Here is a 17,524-nt window from a genome sequence, read left to right on the forward strand (position 1 = left end):
GTGGAGGAGAATTTACATGAAGTCAGCAGAGGCAGACTGACAAGCTATACATACCAATAGCTCTTTGTCTGCTCTGTGCAAATCCAAAGCTGTGGTTTCTTCCAGTGACCCAAATCCCACAGTTGCACACTGCAGTGGCATCTGTTGGTAGGCACAACTGTTTGTAGGTTAAGTGGACAATATTGCAGGATCTTAACACTAGCTGTGCAACAGTGAGCAGCCAAGCTGAATTCAGGGCGTGCTGGGACAATTCCACCCATGTACAGTATCCCTGTTGGGTGGAGTTTGAAACATTATGAGTGCCACGGTCCAAACTGTCATGGCTTTCTCTCCTCCTGTCCCTGTTTCCTTTGACTGTGGTGGCTAAAACTGCGTTCCTGACTGCCCAGGAAGTTGAGTCATGAGCCTGCAGACACTTGTTTCTATAGGGCTCCTGGGTGACTGACAGGCCAGCCTCAGTCACCCCAGAGGAAGCAGTATATTAGGCATATTTTAGACAGTGAAATTAAACCCCAGCTTTTCTTCCTTCTTTTCTTCTTTCTTTCTGTACACATCATTACCCAGTGAGCACCCAGAAGTACTGGAGAGTCTCAGTGAAGTGGCAGTCCCAACAATGGGCTAACTGACTTGCAGACTCTCCACTGCTGCTTCAAGCAGTTGCTGTCAGAGTTGATTTTAGCAGTGGCAGATGTCTTTATTTGAAATAACACAATGGTAATACATACATAATGGGATAGAATTAAAACTCTGGGATTTATAGGATCGCTTGTGTTTGCTTGTCCTGAAGCATCAATGTTCTCAATCTGCCCAAATATGAGATGTGTAAAATTGCCATTTTCCCCTTCTATGCTCAAATTTTACTCCTGCTTCAGAGCCCCAAACCTATTACTGTGTAATGAAACATTACTCGCTATTTTTAGTGACCTGCACAGTGTGACCCAGATCATAACCAGCATGTGGTTTTGGTAGGAAGACCCTTCAACATACAATTTTATACACAGCCTTGAGCCCTCATCAGACTTTAGCAGAGGAGCTGCACTGGAAGCCTGCACCACTTGTACTCTTATTTGAAGAGGATGTTCTTTCAGTAGTTTTTCTGACTGAGCTATTTTTAACTTGAATGTATTCCCCAAGCCAGATCTTTGCCCAGCTGCAAGGTAAAGCAGAAGCAAAATCAAGTGGCAGCACTGCTCATGCTGACATTGCTACCAAAAGAAACACTCATCAAACTACAGACTTTGAGCATGTCTTTGCCTGACTAATAAGTTGTACTTTTGTCACCCTGATGATTAAATACTGTAATTCCATTACAAACAGGACATCCACTATCTAGCAGCCCTGTTAAACCGCAGAGCAGGGGAGCAGATGGATGGGAGAGGAGAAAGCTCCTGTTCCACAATAAGCAGCTATTACATTTAGACTCCAATGTAGGTGTGTTACTCCTTGTATATTTACTATTAGGTCAGCTGAAAATGACAGCTTTTATGTTGTGTTGGTCCTGCAATGTGCCGCAATATCCTCCAACATGTTGAGAGAGGTCTGATAGCAAGAGCTTCCTGAAGATGATGGAAGAATGCTCAGCACCTTCATCAGGCCTTTGAATTGAGAGACAGGCTCTGCTTCCCAGCTGTGTCTGCCCTTTCTTCCTCACACAGTGAGAAAACTATGAAGCCAAAGGTCAAATGCATCAGGACTTCCACAGGTGGTGAGAACAGTGATTACTGTAAAGCCTTCTCCATTTGAATCCTCTCACCTAATTAGATCCTGGCTCTGTATTTCAGTCCACACAGTGCTTATCACTAACAGAAGGCAGTAACAAGCCTGTCACAAGGATGGAGGTTGTTCAGGGACAGAGGGTTATGATGCAAGGGTCACGCTGAGCAAGTATTTGGTTATTATTCCAACTGAAATCTGAACTCCATATTGCAGGGCTTATATCACAGAAACTATAATAGTGGGCAAATGTAATTGCCTGGGAGATGAGTGACAACATCATTAACTGAATGCTTTCTGATTTGCAGCCTTGAAATCCAAACAGAACTAAAGGTCAAACAAAGGAATAAGATAGGTAATTAAGGCAACATATTTGGCCTCTGCATTTATCCAGTGTCTTCTACTGGGCATGCAAAGGCAGGTTTTTTTATTGGGATGCAAAAAAAAGTTTATGAAGGAACACAGACACAAATATCGAGCCATTTAAAATCACTAATGGTTTTGTAGGCAACTTTCAGAATCTTCCATACCCTTTTCACACTGCTCTGTTGCCTCCCATTATCAGAGAATGGCAGAGACCCTATTGTGCTATGGGAAATGCTGGCACACCACTCAGCTACCACTTTTTACATGCTCCAAAATCACCTTGGAGTAAAAACAAGTTTGTGTCTCAGTGTCTGCCTTCTATTTTTGTACAGACTGTAGAAGGCAAGTCCCTCCCACCAGAGATTTACTACTACCCATAACTGTATATTGCAAGCAGTACTGCACTGCCACAGAGCAGTGTGTGGGTGACTCAAAGCTCTGGCACACATCCTCTTCACAGCTACTTATAAGGAGGATGAAAATAAACTTCTTGTTGAATTGAACATGATGTCCTGGTAACAGAGATGCCAATTTAAGAGGCAGAGCCTTCACCTCCTGATGGGTAGTAGACTTAAGCTGCTTTATGGGGAGCAAGCACAAGGCATTCCCATTTCTCCTCCCTTTGCCTGAATTGGAGCTCTCCTGTGAGATGGATCCTCCCCACCACCTCCCTTCCCAACTCTGTCTGCAAAGCCACCTGTCACGAGAGCAAATCAATGCAATTGCTGCTGGCTACAGCATACTTACTGAAGGCTGGATTGATTGCTCACTTGTCAGCCCAGAGTCCACAGGCACACACACGTGTGCACACACTCTGCCTTTGTAGAAGATTATTAAATTCACATGGATTTAAGTAAGACAGACCAGAACCAGGACTCAGAGTATGTCTTCTGGCTTCAGCTACAACCCCCAAAGAAATCCAGTTTTATGAAAATCATACATAAGATACTGGGCAACAGACTTTATGCAGAAGTGTATCTGGGAAAGAAAGGGACAGATAAGAAACCCTACAAACCAAGAACACAGTTTTTTTCCCACTGGATTTTGCTAGGGTCTGCTAGGCAGATGAGACTCTAAAGAGAAGCCAGAAAGAAAGGGCTCTATGAGGCATGGGCAGTCAGCATAGACCCCTGCACTTACAGGTGGGCTGTACCTGTTCCAAATTTGTCTTCCATCAGCTATTCTGTGCCCATACCTACAAGCCCACAGCTTGCTGTGGCCTTGATGAGATGCATTTCCCACAACGGACAAAGCAGACACTGCTGAGGTCAACTGTGAGGACAGAGAACCTGGCAGCTCCAACTGCTGATGCATTGCCCATCTGATAGCATACCCTGGGATCCCAGTGACATGCAAATCCTCGGACTGCTGAAAATTCAGTCACCTGTAACAGACAATACTACCAACCCTGGGGTGATGCAGGCCCCAGTACATTTGTTTCCTTGAATGTGAAGAAACAATCTGACTGTGTGAAGTAAATATTGATCTACTGATCAGCAGTCACAGCCACATGTGAGAGTCTCTGGGCTCATGAACATGTGACTTTGCTCCAAAGGGAACTAGTAATTAGAGGTTTTCCCCTTGAAGCCAGCTGCAGCATCTGTGCGTGTGCACGTGTCAAACATGTCAGTTAATAGGTCCTCAGACCAAACTCCTGCAGTGGGGGGCTGCAGCCCAGTCCACCAGCCCAGCCATCAGAGACCTCCCCACCCATCAGGCTGCTGTGGGCAGTGCCCTTTATCTCCCTGGGCAGCCTGTTTGGCTACCATTAGACACTGCACAAGTACGTCAAGGGAAACAGCCAGACACGTGGAGATTTATTACTCTCCTCAGAGCCAGCATGGACCACTCATGGGCATCACTGTATTTCCATGTGGACATTACATGGAACAAACAAGTATCTCCAGGCCATGTGCAGACTCTCTGCAGCCAAGGTACTGTGAGACAAAGAATGCACATGGCCATACCTGTAGGGTGCTCTTGGGGTGAGCCACAAGTGATTGAGCTAACCTGCAATGACCTGCTCCTCACCCTCAGGAGTAACATTTCAGGAGCAAAGTCTTTAGCTACGAGAGAAGGCAATATATAAATGTATCCACTTATCTTTCTGAGCCCAAATCACGGGAGAAAACATTCTAAAGGTAATCTGAAAATACTCTCAGGACACCCCCCACCCTCAAACAGCTGAAGAACACCTGCTGCTTGAAAATGTATGCTTGCTTTGCACAGAACAATAATAACATAGCAACTTGAAGTTTTTTCCTGAATTTACTTAAGAAATAGCTGTCCACGTAGTGTTGTGTGCCCCTTGCCCACCCTCCTAACTGCTTTAGCATTATTCAGATTTTGGTCTCTGTCCAAACTTGGAACATCACTGACACATGTACAGCAAACTCCATCTGAAACGTATCCAAACATCATTTATAGGGACATGACATTGGCGCCTCCAGTTCTGTCCAGTTTTCCTGAGGCAGCTGCAGTCACCTTGACTGAGGCACTGCCAGTTCAGCTCAGACATCCCTGAATTTAAGCTACTGGGGAAGCAAATCCCAGGAGTGGATCAGTGACTGTCCAATTGTACGCATGTATAGTAACTATACATACAGAAAAAACCCAAGAGAAGACAAAAAGCATTCAGATAGAGGTGCACTGCTTTGGTCATTTCTGCTAGGCTTTTAACCCCCCTGTTTAAAAGGGGCCTCTGAAATCTGCGAGAATCTATACATCTTGTGTGGAAGGGCTGTAATTAAGAATGGCTTGAGAGCAAGGCATGTGAGTAGCAGGTGGAGTGGACCTTTCATTTGCAGATAAGCTCTCCAAGCCATTCTCCCCTGATTGCTATTATGCACATTAATGTTTTTCAAACAAACCCTAGTCAGACCTGTATCATTTCTGAGATAGTACAGGGAAATGAGGGAGGAGCCCACAGGTAACAGGGATTGGAGATACATGTTTAAAGCCTTTAGCAGGGCATTTCAGCTTTGTTCCTGTTTCAGTTTGGATTAGTCACTGCTGACCCATTACTCCAAAGAGAAATCCAGAGACCAGGGGAAGTATCTTAGGCGATACAATGTTAGGTAGAAAGAATGAGAGGCTTTAGGCATTTCTAAGCAGAAGTTTCTCATCTTAAGTTTTCTGTGGGTGTGAATCTGGGATAGTAGTTGTGATGCCTTCCTGCTGCCAGAGATGAGAGCTTTCCCAGTGATCTCAGGGAAATTAGTTTAAAAAGGATGAGTTGCATTCATATTTTGGGCTGCTATTCTGATAACATATGCATAGAGGAGAAATGAAAATCAGTTACTTTTACCAGTTCCTTTGTAGTCTGTTAACAATCACTTCACTTTTTTAATCTCTTACATTGATAAAACATAGATCTTGTTCTAGCATCATTTGATAATCATTCCCTTATTCCCTAATCCCCTATACACAGTAAAGGGATAACTGCTGCAGCAGTGGTTTGCAGTGTGGTCTCTGCTCGAGTATTTCTTTGTCTCTGTAACTTCATCTCTGGCTTGGCAACATCTGCTGGAGAGGAGACGATGAAAATCCTTAACGTTGCCAGAAATCATCATAAACTCTGATCTGCTTGCTAGATGATTACTTGAAAGCAAGCAAATGCAGCCTCTCTCTCTGTGTGTGTGTGTGTGTGTGCCTAGAGGAGGGGTTCAGCTAACCTGAGATTCTCTGCAGACGTTAGCAGTGTGTCGGAGGGAAGTCTCATTTAGTATGCAGAATAAAATCGCTGAGGCACTGATCATATGATTCAAAGACTCAATCCTGTAGCAGCACTACTGAAAAGGGGAGGTGAAACTGCACAAGACACTCCGTTCAGACAGCATGAGGCTGTGAGCAGCACACGAATTGTATTCAGCAGGCAGGAGAAGATCTGCTGGATCGGTCAGTTAAATGTGTAGTCAGGAAATCACGGGAAAGCTTATTTCTGGCAAGTCTGCGTTTTGTCAGGATGCACCACCGCTGTTACTAGAGAAAAGGAAGCTGACTGCTGCATGCCATTAAAAGGTAGAGACATAGCTAGCTACAGAAGATCACTGTGAAGCTGCTTTGATAACCGCCTTAAATACCCTCTCAAGAGTGAATTTAACCATTGGCAACACTGCTTCCAACTGACTGTCTGGAAAGTGTGGTGAAAAGGATGCACAATCTGGGCAAGTGTTTCACTGACAGCAGAGCAAACTAGAGAACTTCTACCTGCATTGCTGAATACAAGGAAGCATCCTACTGCCAGGATTGTTGTATATTTTTCTTCCTGAGTTTTGGAGAGGGATTTTGTAGTCCCCTCCCTGAGGAAAACACCAACCAGAACTCAGAATACTGCAGACCTTCCAAAGAACAGGCATGGTACAAAATGTGATTTTGGTGTTTTTCCGCAGGCGACTCAGCCAAAGACCTGCTGTTGAGGAGCTAGAAAGAAGAAACATCCTTAAACGTGAGTATTTTCTGTCTGTCTGGTGAAACCAGCGATTGCATCTCTAGAACATATTATTTTTAAATAGACTAATCAATTACTTGGGCTTAGTTTCTCTGCCTAAAACTTTTTCACATCTCATGGGTTTCAAGTCCTGCAGGAATTGGGATTTACAAGTTGATAAAGGCAAGTAATTTAGTACAGAAAAGAATGGCTTGTTCAGATTTAGTCTTTCAAGTAATCATCATTCTGATTATACTGGTATGGATGTCTGGAAGGGGAATACAACCTTAGTGTCACACAGTGCAAAGAGAATTGGACTGTCATGGCAAACTGGACACTGAATACTACCAAGATTCAAGTGGATGCTCTCAACATCCCTCAAATAAACCTAAGGCAGAGATTTGCAAGTCTGCCCAAGGGTTGGTGTTCTGACCTGGGGATCAAACAAGTGATGAATATAATACCTTTCCTTACAAGTTCTGTGAATGCTCTGAGTTAGGGGAAAGTGAGAGAGAACTTTGACTGTGTCTCCATTATAGGTCTCAGATAGAAAAAAAAGGGAGGCCATTTGCTCAAAGTACTCTGCTTTTGGTATTTTCATCATCTGTTTAGTGTTGAAAGACAAAAACCAGAATGATATGAACAATAGTTTGTTTCTCATTAAACAAGCATAAATGTAAAGCCACAGAAGCTTATGTCACACAAGGAATGCTGCCTATGCTATTTAATTCATCTTTAGTTATTAATGTGGTTCCAATTTGCTAGGGAAAAAAAAGTTATCTACAGCTCATTACCTACAATTTAATGTCTCTGAACTTTCTTATTAGTTCATAGAAAAAACCCTTATAGTCTTGCCTTTTAAGTTATTGGGGATTTCATTTCAGTTTTAACACAAAAGGATTCCACTTTTACATTTATCAGTATTTTTAGTCCTGTTCCAATGCATACATCACACATGGTAAAATTAGATGTATCTAACACGTGCAGAGCTAAATGAGAAGCAGGATGTGTACTCTGCAACTTGGCCTAACTTCATCAGTTGCCTAGCACAACAGACAAGGAAAAGCAGTAACCCAAGATTCTGAAATATGTGGGGCCAGATTTTCAAGAGTTAGTGCCTAAGAGCTCTGAAAATCTGTTCCTTTGGGTTTTTTCCTGTCTGAGTTGATCTCCACTGAAAATATCTGTTCCTCTATGTTTACTTTTTGAAGTGTACTGGTTACATCCTTAATCTGGGTTAAACTGACCAGCTTCAATAATAAAAAAGTTTGAATACATTCATGTAATGAGCTTAGAGACAGATAAAGCAGAAAGAAGATAAAGCAGCATTAAAGATATTTCCTGAATGCCAGCTAAACATACTGATCTAGATTTGTATCATTTAAAGAGCTCCCAGCATGGAGGAAATTTATTGACTTCAGCTCAGTTGCTCAGGCTTTACACAGGTTCAGCTGAGATCAGAACCACTTCTATTTTATTTACCTCCTCCATTATAGAAAAAGCTACATGTCTTGTGCAGAGCTGTGGTCATCACTTCCCTGTGGCAGCTGTAGTTGTAAAAGGCTGGACAGCTGCAACAGCTCTAGCCTTGTCTGTGAGTCAATTTGGAAATGATTAAAGTCTCTCTTTAGTAACAGGGCTGTCAATAGTTTTGTTAGGGAATTTAAAATCACCTGGATTGGGTCTGACATGCCAAGCTGTGGCTGCACAAATGCCCTTCAGTGAAATCACTACAACCTCCTCTGGGTTGTACAGCTGCATCAGAAGTTTCCTGATGTCTATGATGTTCCTAATACATACTGCTAATGGAAGCAGTGCTACCCCCACAGCTGCATTAAGGACCAATCAGTCACATTTGTACAGTTCTCAAAATGGGAAGCATATTGCAAGCGCCTATGTGCAACTACTATGTTGTTTTAAAATAAATCTTGGCAAGATGAAAAAAAAAAGGCAACTTCTTACCTCCCTTAGGGTGATCTTTCTGAGATACAAAACTAATAAAATGCAAACCTAAAGCCAACATTGTCATAAAATGTTGTAGATCTAAGTCCTTCAACTATAGAAGCACTGCTGGCTTACTGCAAAGCATGAACCAAAATCGTGAGCCAGGCATTCACATGTTCTTCCTCTACTCAACAGAAAGCTGCTGCTCCCATTGAAGAAAGCAGTCTCTTAAAACACACTGCACAGTCCCTGCTTCACTCTGAACACCACAATTGTTTCAGTGTCGTGCACAGTGGAGAGCTCTCTGAAGAAGCCAGAGAGCAGCAAAATGAATTACAGTATTGCACATGCCACTTCATAATTGGGAGTGTCTCTCCACTGAGATTTATGAAACCAGCCCTCGCTAATGAATGGATCTAAGTGCAGACAGAGGGATGCTGCTGGGAGAAATCTCTCTGGTTTCTCTGTAATAATGCCTGAGTTTTACAGGGCCCTTGCTGGCATTTCCTATCATAGCCTGGTTTGTTTTTCTAAAAGAAATCTTCTATTTCTTCGAGCTGGGAATAAGCAGTGAATCTGAGTGGATGTCTCACAGAAATGGGTCATAATACACACTTAGTACATTTAGGAAAGTGCTTTGGTTCTGTTGCTTTGTTTTTAAATCAGAAATATGTATTTGTGGCTTTGCTTAAGGAATTCTCTCAGCACGTAGCCCTGTCACATCTTCAAAAGGCACTGTGCTACAGACAATTATCTTCTTTTATTAAAGACATGCAGACAGAAGTATCTAAAGGGGTGAATTAAAACTGAATGAAGCAAATTAGTAACTTCTCACAGGTATCTCCACACCTTAGAATATACTCTGCTTTTTAAAACCTGGTCTCTTTTTAAACATTCCAGCTTTAAATAGCTGCTCCTGCCTGACAGCACTAAATTTAGCTCTCCTAGTCTCTTGTAAATTTGTGTGCCTTGCCTCCAAACTGCAATAGAGCACACTAGAGCATTTTAACATGATTTACATTTCTACTAGCACCAGTTGTAGCTATCCTCTACTCCCTATTTTAAATTATGCATTTCAGTGCAATTTAATGAGCAATAAAGCAATAAAAAGCAAGAGTAATTTATTACTAAAAATAGCATTTGGGAAACCCATCTGCAGTGCTAGTGCTTTTGTTGAGGCATATTAAAAATCAAGTGTGCGCTTTAACACTGGAACTACCTCCTATGAATGATGTAATAAAAATTCACAGTAGTACCTAGAGAATCTTAGAATGGTTAAACATTTTTCTCTCTGTCTCAAGCTTTGTTCAGGTCACAGGCTCATGCCTTAATTTAGTAACAGATAGTACTAGAAATAGCAACGCCAGTGACTGGTTTCCCAAGGCAAAGGCTGCATTTCACACAGCGTTACAGCACTCCAGGCTATTTTTAGCCCCAGTGTGTAGGAGTTATCATGGCTTGAATGTTAATAGGCACAACACACAGGAAAGCTGCTTAGGTTAGAACAGAAGGCTACAAAAGGAAACCCCATGAGGATGAAGAGGTTCTAATGTCAGTGGCATACCGTGAACAGCAGAAGAAAACAACCATGCAAGTCAGAGATAACTACTGTGTCAGTGTGACCATCTAAAGGTGCAGCCTGAGAATAAGTTTATGCAGGACAGAACATAGTTTCCCTGGAGCAGCTGCAGTAATGAATGGCTCCAGCAATATGCAGAAATAAAAATGGTGATTAATTTTGGAATAGTTTTATTTTCCTTCTAAAGTGTATCACTTAGACAGCTGGTGTGAATGCTTGTTGTTTCATTAAACCTTTCTGGGGGTTTACAGCATAGGAAAAGTTGGCACTGGCACCAGTATGGTACAGAGAAGTAACTATGCATTCTCATAGAGGACTAGAGAGATGTGCTGAGCTAACAAAACACACAACTAAGAACTAGCTACTATTTCTTTGCTCTAATTTATTGCCTGGAACTTTGGAAAATACCAGTCCTCCTCATGAGTAAAGTCACTTTTTTTCTTCCTTTGTTTTTTTTTTTTGTGTGTGTTCTCCACAGAACGAAATGATCAAACAGAACAGGAAGAAAGAAGGGAAATCAAACAGAGGCTGACAAGAAAGGTAAAACCTTGCAATACCTTCTATTAGTGTAGTAAATGTAGTAAAGCTAATACAACATCAGCCAGCCAGAAAGATAGCAGTACCTACCAAAGTGAATTATAAAAACATCTACCTTATCTCAGCTACACGAAACTTAGTACTACTAATATTTACAGGTACACTCAGAACGGGGCTACCTGCTTGCAGATTTCCCAGCTATATTGCTAGAAAAGGATTACTTCATTGTAAGCAATCAGTAGCAGCTCTGACTCCCTGCTGAGCACCAGGTGTGCTCTCACAGTAAATTTCTTTTTGCATGTAAGATATTCTCAGAATGAGAATTCCATTGTGTAATTGTTGTGTCCTAGGAATCTCTACTGGAATTCTCAGCCAAATGTGGTTGTTAAAGCTAAATCGAAATTCTTACAGTGTGCCCAGTCCTGAAAACCTTACACAGTCATCTGCTGCTGACAGTAGTAGGAAAGCCCTGCAGCATGCACTACTATTCACAGACCATAATACGCTCATTATGATTCCTTTACATACTGTAAATGCTTTTTATCAACCTTCAGGTTAAAATATTTTCCTTTTTTGTTCATTATAAAATAAACTCTGCTGTAGCCCACCACTCCATTTCAGGGGTAGGGATTTTTCTGCAGATACATAAGTGCACCTTGAGCTAAGAGTGGGAAGCAGAAAATGTTTCACTTTTTATTGCTGTGTTTGTTATTAACACTGGCTTTATTTTGCAACACTGTTTAATACAGCTTAACCAGAGACCTACAGTTGATGAACTAAGAGACAGAAAAATCCTGATTCGATTCAGTGATTATGTGGAAGTGGCAAAAGCACAGGACTACGACAGGCGAGCAGATAAACCATGGACAAGACTATCAGCAGCAGATAAGGTACTGACATAATTACAGCAGCATATTGCTGCTTTCTGCCTGCTTTGTCTATACATCAGATTCTGCAAAGACACTTAACCTCTGGGGCATTTAATCTCTGTAAAGGTTACCATTATTTTTATGCTAAAAGCACACTGGCCAGTGCAGATGGTCATAAAAAAAGACATTTACAAAAATGCCTCCTTTGTACTAGGAAGGCTTCTACAGAGCCCATCAAAAAAAAAAAAAAAAAGAAAAAAGAAGAGGTGGACACAATCTCTCTCGGTGCTTTAGGCCTGCAACTCAAAACCATTTCCAGCCAAGGCAGTATTAACATTTATCCTCAGGCTGGAAGTTTTGTGCCAAACATGCAAATATGCCCACTACGTTTCCTTCCCTGTTTCCTGGGAGCGTCCAAGGAGTCACTTCATCCCACATTTTCATGAGCATAAACACTCAGTTTTGTTTTGCCCCATACCTGCTACATAGCTGATGTACACCCTAAGTTAACTTTCACATTTAGGTCCTCCAGTAGTAAGAAAGCTAGCTCAGCATGACTCCAGGGAGAACAGCTGCTGAAACTTTAGGGCTGCAGCAAACAGGAAAAGCAGAGATGCTGAGAGAATTACTGGGTAAAATGGCAAACACAGGATCGTTCCCCAGTAACAAATGGTTTTAGAGGACCTAGCTAGGAAAAGAACAATGTATCTCGGCCACAGTAGCTATTCTCTTGACCCCTCTAAAATGCTGAATAAGCAATTAGATACTAATCCATGGCATAATAATGTTCTTTGCATGTACTGGGTATTAAAGTAGGGCTTTCCCTAGATTTACTTGGGTTTATATCATTACCTAGGCAGGTTTCTAAGCGAAGAAAGGCAGAGTTCAAATGCATATATTAGGTGATGTAGTCATGAATTCAGGGTCAGAAGTCAGCTGAAAAATTTGCCTTTGAGTAGACAAAGACATTATTTTTCCTAAATTTTCCTTTTACTAAGCCAAATCTCTGATATAAAACATGAATATGGGCACAAGCCTTCATAATTATAGGTTGGTAAATTATAGTAAGAATCTATAAAAGTACCAGTATGTTCCAGATCCCAGTTGCTACTGAAACAAAAGAATGCTGAAGGTTTTTTTACTCTCAAATTTAATTACATTAAATAGAACATTTTGCTTCCCTGCAGACTCTGTAATTGTCTGGCTACAGGTGACTGCACAGTTTGGACTGGTATTTGCAATTTGTGACAAGCCTGATTTTTGGTTCTAAATGATGGACTTTAGAATTCCATAGAAGGCAACTGATCAGCTGCTCAATTTCTTAGCAACTTTTGTTAATCCTTAATGCATTTTAAACGGAATCTTGTTAAAAGTGAGACAGTGAGCCCAGTGGTTTTATTCTCCTGACAGAATTCCTTCTAGACAGAAATGCCCCCGTCATCAATCAGTGCAGAATGACAGGAAGTATCATATCACCAGTCAATATAACCTAGATATCCATCCCCTCTGCTGGCAGAGTAGTCTTTGCTATACCCAGTACCTGTTGTTTCTGCTTGAGGAAATCTCTGTTCTGCTCTGCAAGCTGGTGGTTTACAATGCTTGTAAATACAACATCATCTGTTAACCTTATTCTGTTTTCAATTCCTAGGCAGCAATTCGGAAAGAGCTAAATGAATACAAAAGCAATGAAATGGAGGTACATGCCTCAAGCAAACACTTGACAAGGTCAGTTTTCCAGCTGGTTATTTCTACTGCTTGCTAAAAACAGTCTGCCTCAGTCCCACAGCTGTGGGTTTTGCTCTCACGTGGTGGATGTGGCAGAATATGCAAAGGAAGCATTGTTTTAAAAGAAAGCACCAGTATTTCTCTTCCTGTTCTGGTTTTGTCTGTTTGTTATTTTAGCTTTGCTGACTATAATCTAAGAAGCTCTCAGCCCTTATGCAGAACACCTCTCAGGTTGCATTCTTTACACTGAAGACTCAAAAGCTATGAGAAAATATTAAATGTAAGAGATAACCTAGTAAAAATACTCTTTTTAAATATCAAAACCCAACTTATATATTTAGTACATGAAAGTGTTGAAATTAAATGCACTTGAGTGTGCAGCCTCTTTAATCCAAACATTTCAACATGCCCACTAGAACATATCCAATTCTATACACCCTGACAAGACAACCATATTTCCAAAGACAGACAAATGTTCTCACTGGATTTGTTCTAGCAGATTGAGCCTGTAGATCTCAGTATTCCTTGAATGTTGGCCCACCTGCTACTGGAAGGAGTGTAATCTCCCCAGGCTCAACTGATGGCAGTCCAGGAGGTCAGGAGAGATAAGTGGTCCCGACTCTTCCAGTGACTGGGTCCATGTGAGCCTAGGCAACCTTGTGCTCGGTTCACAGCTGACAGGTACTATGTTTAAACATGCAAGAAAACATTAATTTCCCTTTTCTTAGTGAGAAAAAATATGACGTGGAATTCACAGTCATTGTTACTTCCAAAAAGACCTTATTAGTGAGAGGAAAAATTGAAACAGCAATCAGTTATTTCCTACAATTCCTCTCCTAAGTCCAATTGATCTTAAACACAAAATGCTGGGAGTTGCTGGGAGCACAGTGTACCCTTGCCATGGCTACAATCACCCTCAGGTGTGCTAGTTGCTAAAATAAGCAACCTAACATAGTATGAAGGAACTCGGTGTGCAGTTTCATGTTCTGGAACTCAGGATGAATCCCAGCTTAACTAAGCTTTGGACAGTCAACGAAAAGATGTTCTAGACAAATATACTTGAGTCATAAATGCACTGTTTATATACTTCTGGATGGATAATGAAGTTCTTAGGGCCCTTTTAATGTTACAGGACCCAGACGTGGTGTCTATGACAAGGCATCACTGACAGAATGAGATACAGGAAAAAGCAAATGGGAGGGCAGTGGTTTAAGTCTGAAAGTGAGGTACATGGTCCCTAATTGAGGCTACCTTGGGAGTTTAAGCAGATTACACTGATGTATTTTGAAATCTGTTTAGAATATTAGGACTAAACAGGCTCACAATCTACAATTACTGCTAAGGCATTACAAATGATTGTGACTTTAATTGAGTAACTCAGCCAAGAGAACAAGCCTACAGAGCAGGAGTATATTCAGACAAACTCTGAGGACTACTGTACATTAACACAATGTTCTCATATTTTCCAAAGCATGAACCCAACATTGTTTAGCTCTTGCAAAATAACAAAATTACTGCTCAATAAAGACTATTTCTACCAATGACAAACTGTGGCTTAATTTCTGAAAGAAAATTAACTCAACTTGTATTTGTGCTTGCACTCCCAAATTCCTGAAAACTGGTTAGAAAAATAACTGCACTGCAGTCACTGCATACTTACGAAAAGGTATAAAGTAACTACTATTGCTCAGTATCTTTACCTTTAACCAGAATGAATACTGGGTGAAAAAAAATAGCAAATCCATCATTTTTTAACCTAACATAGAATTTTATATAATTATAGGGGGGGTTAAATTTCAGTGGGGTGTGACAGCTGTCTCTTATTTCTCCTAGATTTCACAGGCCATAGAAATTTTCTTCTGAGAAGAATCCGTCTTAACTTTTGATACTGCTGCTGGACACATATTGGGGAATATCTGAGTCTTTCCCTAACGTTCAGTCCAGGACACCTTGATGTTTATCTGAAAGGACTCTGCAGATGAAGCCTCTGCAGCAGCACTTACATGTAGAAGGAAACAGCAGAGACATACTTTGCTTTGAAGTCAGAAGAGTGATGGCCTGTGGAGTGGGACGATCTGCTGAAACAGACTGAAGTAAAGCTACTTGAAAGAACCTACTGCTCTCCTTTAGCACTCCTTTTAAACTGTTTTGCAGCCTACCTTGGAAAAGGAGATGTGCATGTACAGGCTTTACCATTCCAAGGCCTCTGACATAACGGACATGACGCACTGTCATTCAGTATTATATTGACAAGACATTTTGAACTTACCACAATTAGTTTGTAAAACACTTAAGTTCATGTTCTAAAAACTAATTTAATGTATTATAATTTCATTCTTTTTTATATAATGTCTAACAGAATCACAGCTGCAAGCATTTTTGATTCCTGTTACTTTTGTTCTTTAATTAAATTACTACTTATTGCAGGAAATTAATATGTTTCCTAAAGCTCTTTTTTCCCAGGGACAGTTGGGAAGAGATTACACTTACTGTCCAACAGATATCACTTCTTAATCAGCCTTCAAAAGGAGGATCTTAATTAAGGTTTTCCATCTTGTGGAAAGTTTCAGACCAGTTCCAACCAGCATAACATGATAGTCATTTTTCACTAGTTGAGGTCTTTGGCCTCTAAAGAATGACAAGTTCACTGTTACTCTCATTCAGAGTTACTGAATTGGACAACTAGAGACTGAAATGTAACAATGTACTTTGCAAACGATTTTAATGCTTTCTTGACATCAAGAATAAAACAGTTACTAAATACTAGTAATAGAACTGGTTGAGAAAGAAAAGTAAAGCCAGACATTCTAGTAAACTGTAATGCATCTGAGAATTCGACTCAAAATATTACATGGAAAAATGTAAGAACAACTGGTACAGTGACAGCTGGCAAGCATGCCTGACCAGAGCAACAAAGTGGTGCATACACACACCAGACACAAATTTCCTTCCAAGAGTTTGAAATGCTATTCTTTCAGGAAGTCACTAGCTAGAACCTTGAAAGAAGCACTTCCCATCTTGTAGCTCCATTGAGATTATCTCCATTAAGTGTGAAAACAATAAAGAAGACATGGTATGTAACATTGTTTGTACAGACTACTACTAAATTGCTGCAAGACAGTGACTCCAGTCAATATAAACAGCAGAAGGACCAAGTGTCAATCCCCTCCTGCTACTCAGTGTGGGGATGAAGAAAGACAGGTACAGTGCTAGTGTTTATCCAAACTAACAGGTAAGAACGGAAAGTAAGACAGAGTGTAACACTTAAAATAGTCTGCAAGAGCAGCACTAGAAAAAATATGGAGGAATCCTGGGCAATGAGCCCAGGACTAGTGAGAAGTGCCAGCTTCACTGTAGCCACCTCTGATTTTGTACAACTTTTTAATATTTGACTTTTGTGACTGGCAGTTGAAGACTTATCCAATTAAGTGACCCAAGGATCTTCATCCTATTTATTTCAATTTTATAACTTGCTGGCTTTTCACAGAACTATGTAACGGTATAACTAGACTTTTAATATACTCTTAATTATATCTGTAGTTTTAATTTTACTGTTAATAGAATACTCTTCATTCTAAACCCCAATACATTAACAGTAGCTCAGGTACAGTATACAGAAAGGAGAGAAAAGTTTCTTCAGCAGAAGAACCATTTTTAGCTTGAGAACAGCAGATAACACGCAGTCAACTACAAACCTGGCTACTAATCGGTGAAAGTAACAACCTCATTATCAGCAACGCACACTTTCACTGGTAATAAAGGTATTGTATAAAACATGTAAATCACCTTGAAAAATAAACAGAAAAAGATTTTAAAGGTAGCTTAAAGTAACTTTTCAAATTTCAGACAATGCCTGTGAACTGTATTACTAATGTCACTTAAGCACCTTGTAATGATGCTGCAACAAGCTTCACTTCTCCGCATTCTCAGCTGTCCTTCCACCACACACATTGCAGCTTTTTTTCAGCTTCTGTCTAAGAAAAGACCCAAAGTTGTGACTTCGTAGGCCACATGATCACTGTCAGCTAACTACTGTCAGCTTGCTGGTGGGGAAGTCTCTCAAGCTGTTTGGAGGCTGCAAGCATTCACTGGGCCATGTATAGTTTTGGGTTACTGCTGGAACTTAGCACTCACTGAAGGCATATTTAGCTTTAGAAAGCTCTTCTTATACTACTGCTTCCTAATGGAAAAAAGAAACAAGCCTGCACTTCCTATAATTTCATTCAGGTGCCTGCTTTGATTGTCTCCTGGGCTTTCCCTGACCAGGAACTGAAAAGCAATCGCCCTCTGCTGACCTTCGCCTTTCCAAATACTCCCATGTGATATGCTTCACATTTGTTAAATTTGATTGTTCCTGCTCTA

General features: G+C 40.8%; 1 protein-coding gene across 2 annotated transcripts in view; it reads left to right on the forward strand.

Moving 5' to 3' along the window:
* The window catches only part of PHACTR3 (phosphatase and actin regulator 3), a 108,094-nt gene extending 92,497 nt beyond the window's left edge, over positions 1 to 15,597 (forward strand). For both annotated transcript variants that reach the window (XM_064168062.1, XM_064168063.1), the window contains exons 9-13: positions 6,471 to 6,526; positions 10,510 to 10,571; positions 11,318 to 11,458; positions 13,086 to 13,162; positions 14,996 to 15,597. In XM_064168062.1, coding sequence (XP_064024132.1) covers positions 6,471 to 6,526; positions 10,510 to 10,571; positions 11,318 to 11,458; positions 13,086 to 13,162; positions 14,996 to 15,011 — 352 coding nt within the window. In that variant the 3' untranslated portion in view covers positions 15,012 to 15,597. The remainder of the gene's footprint in view (positions 1 to 6,470; positions 6,527 to 10,509; positions 10,572 to 11,317; positions 11,459 to 13,085; positions 13,163 to 14,995) is intronic.
* The last annotated feature ends 1,927 nt before the right edge of the window (positions 15,598 to 17,524 follow it).

Source organism: Pogoniulus pusillus, chromosome 29, assembly GCF_015220805.1.
Source record: "Pogoniulus pusillus isolate bPogPus1 chromosome 29, bPogPus1.pri, whole genome shotgun sequence".
NCBI lineage: Eukaryota > Metazoa > Chordata > Aves > Piciformes > Lybiidae > Pogoniulus > Pogoniulus pusillus.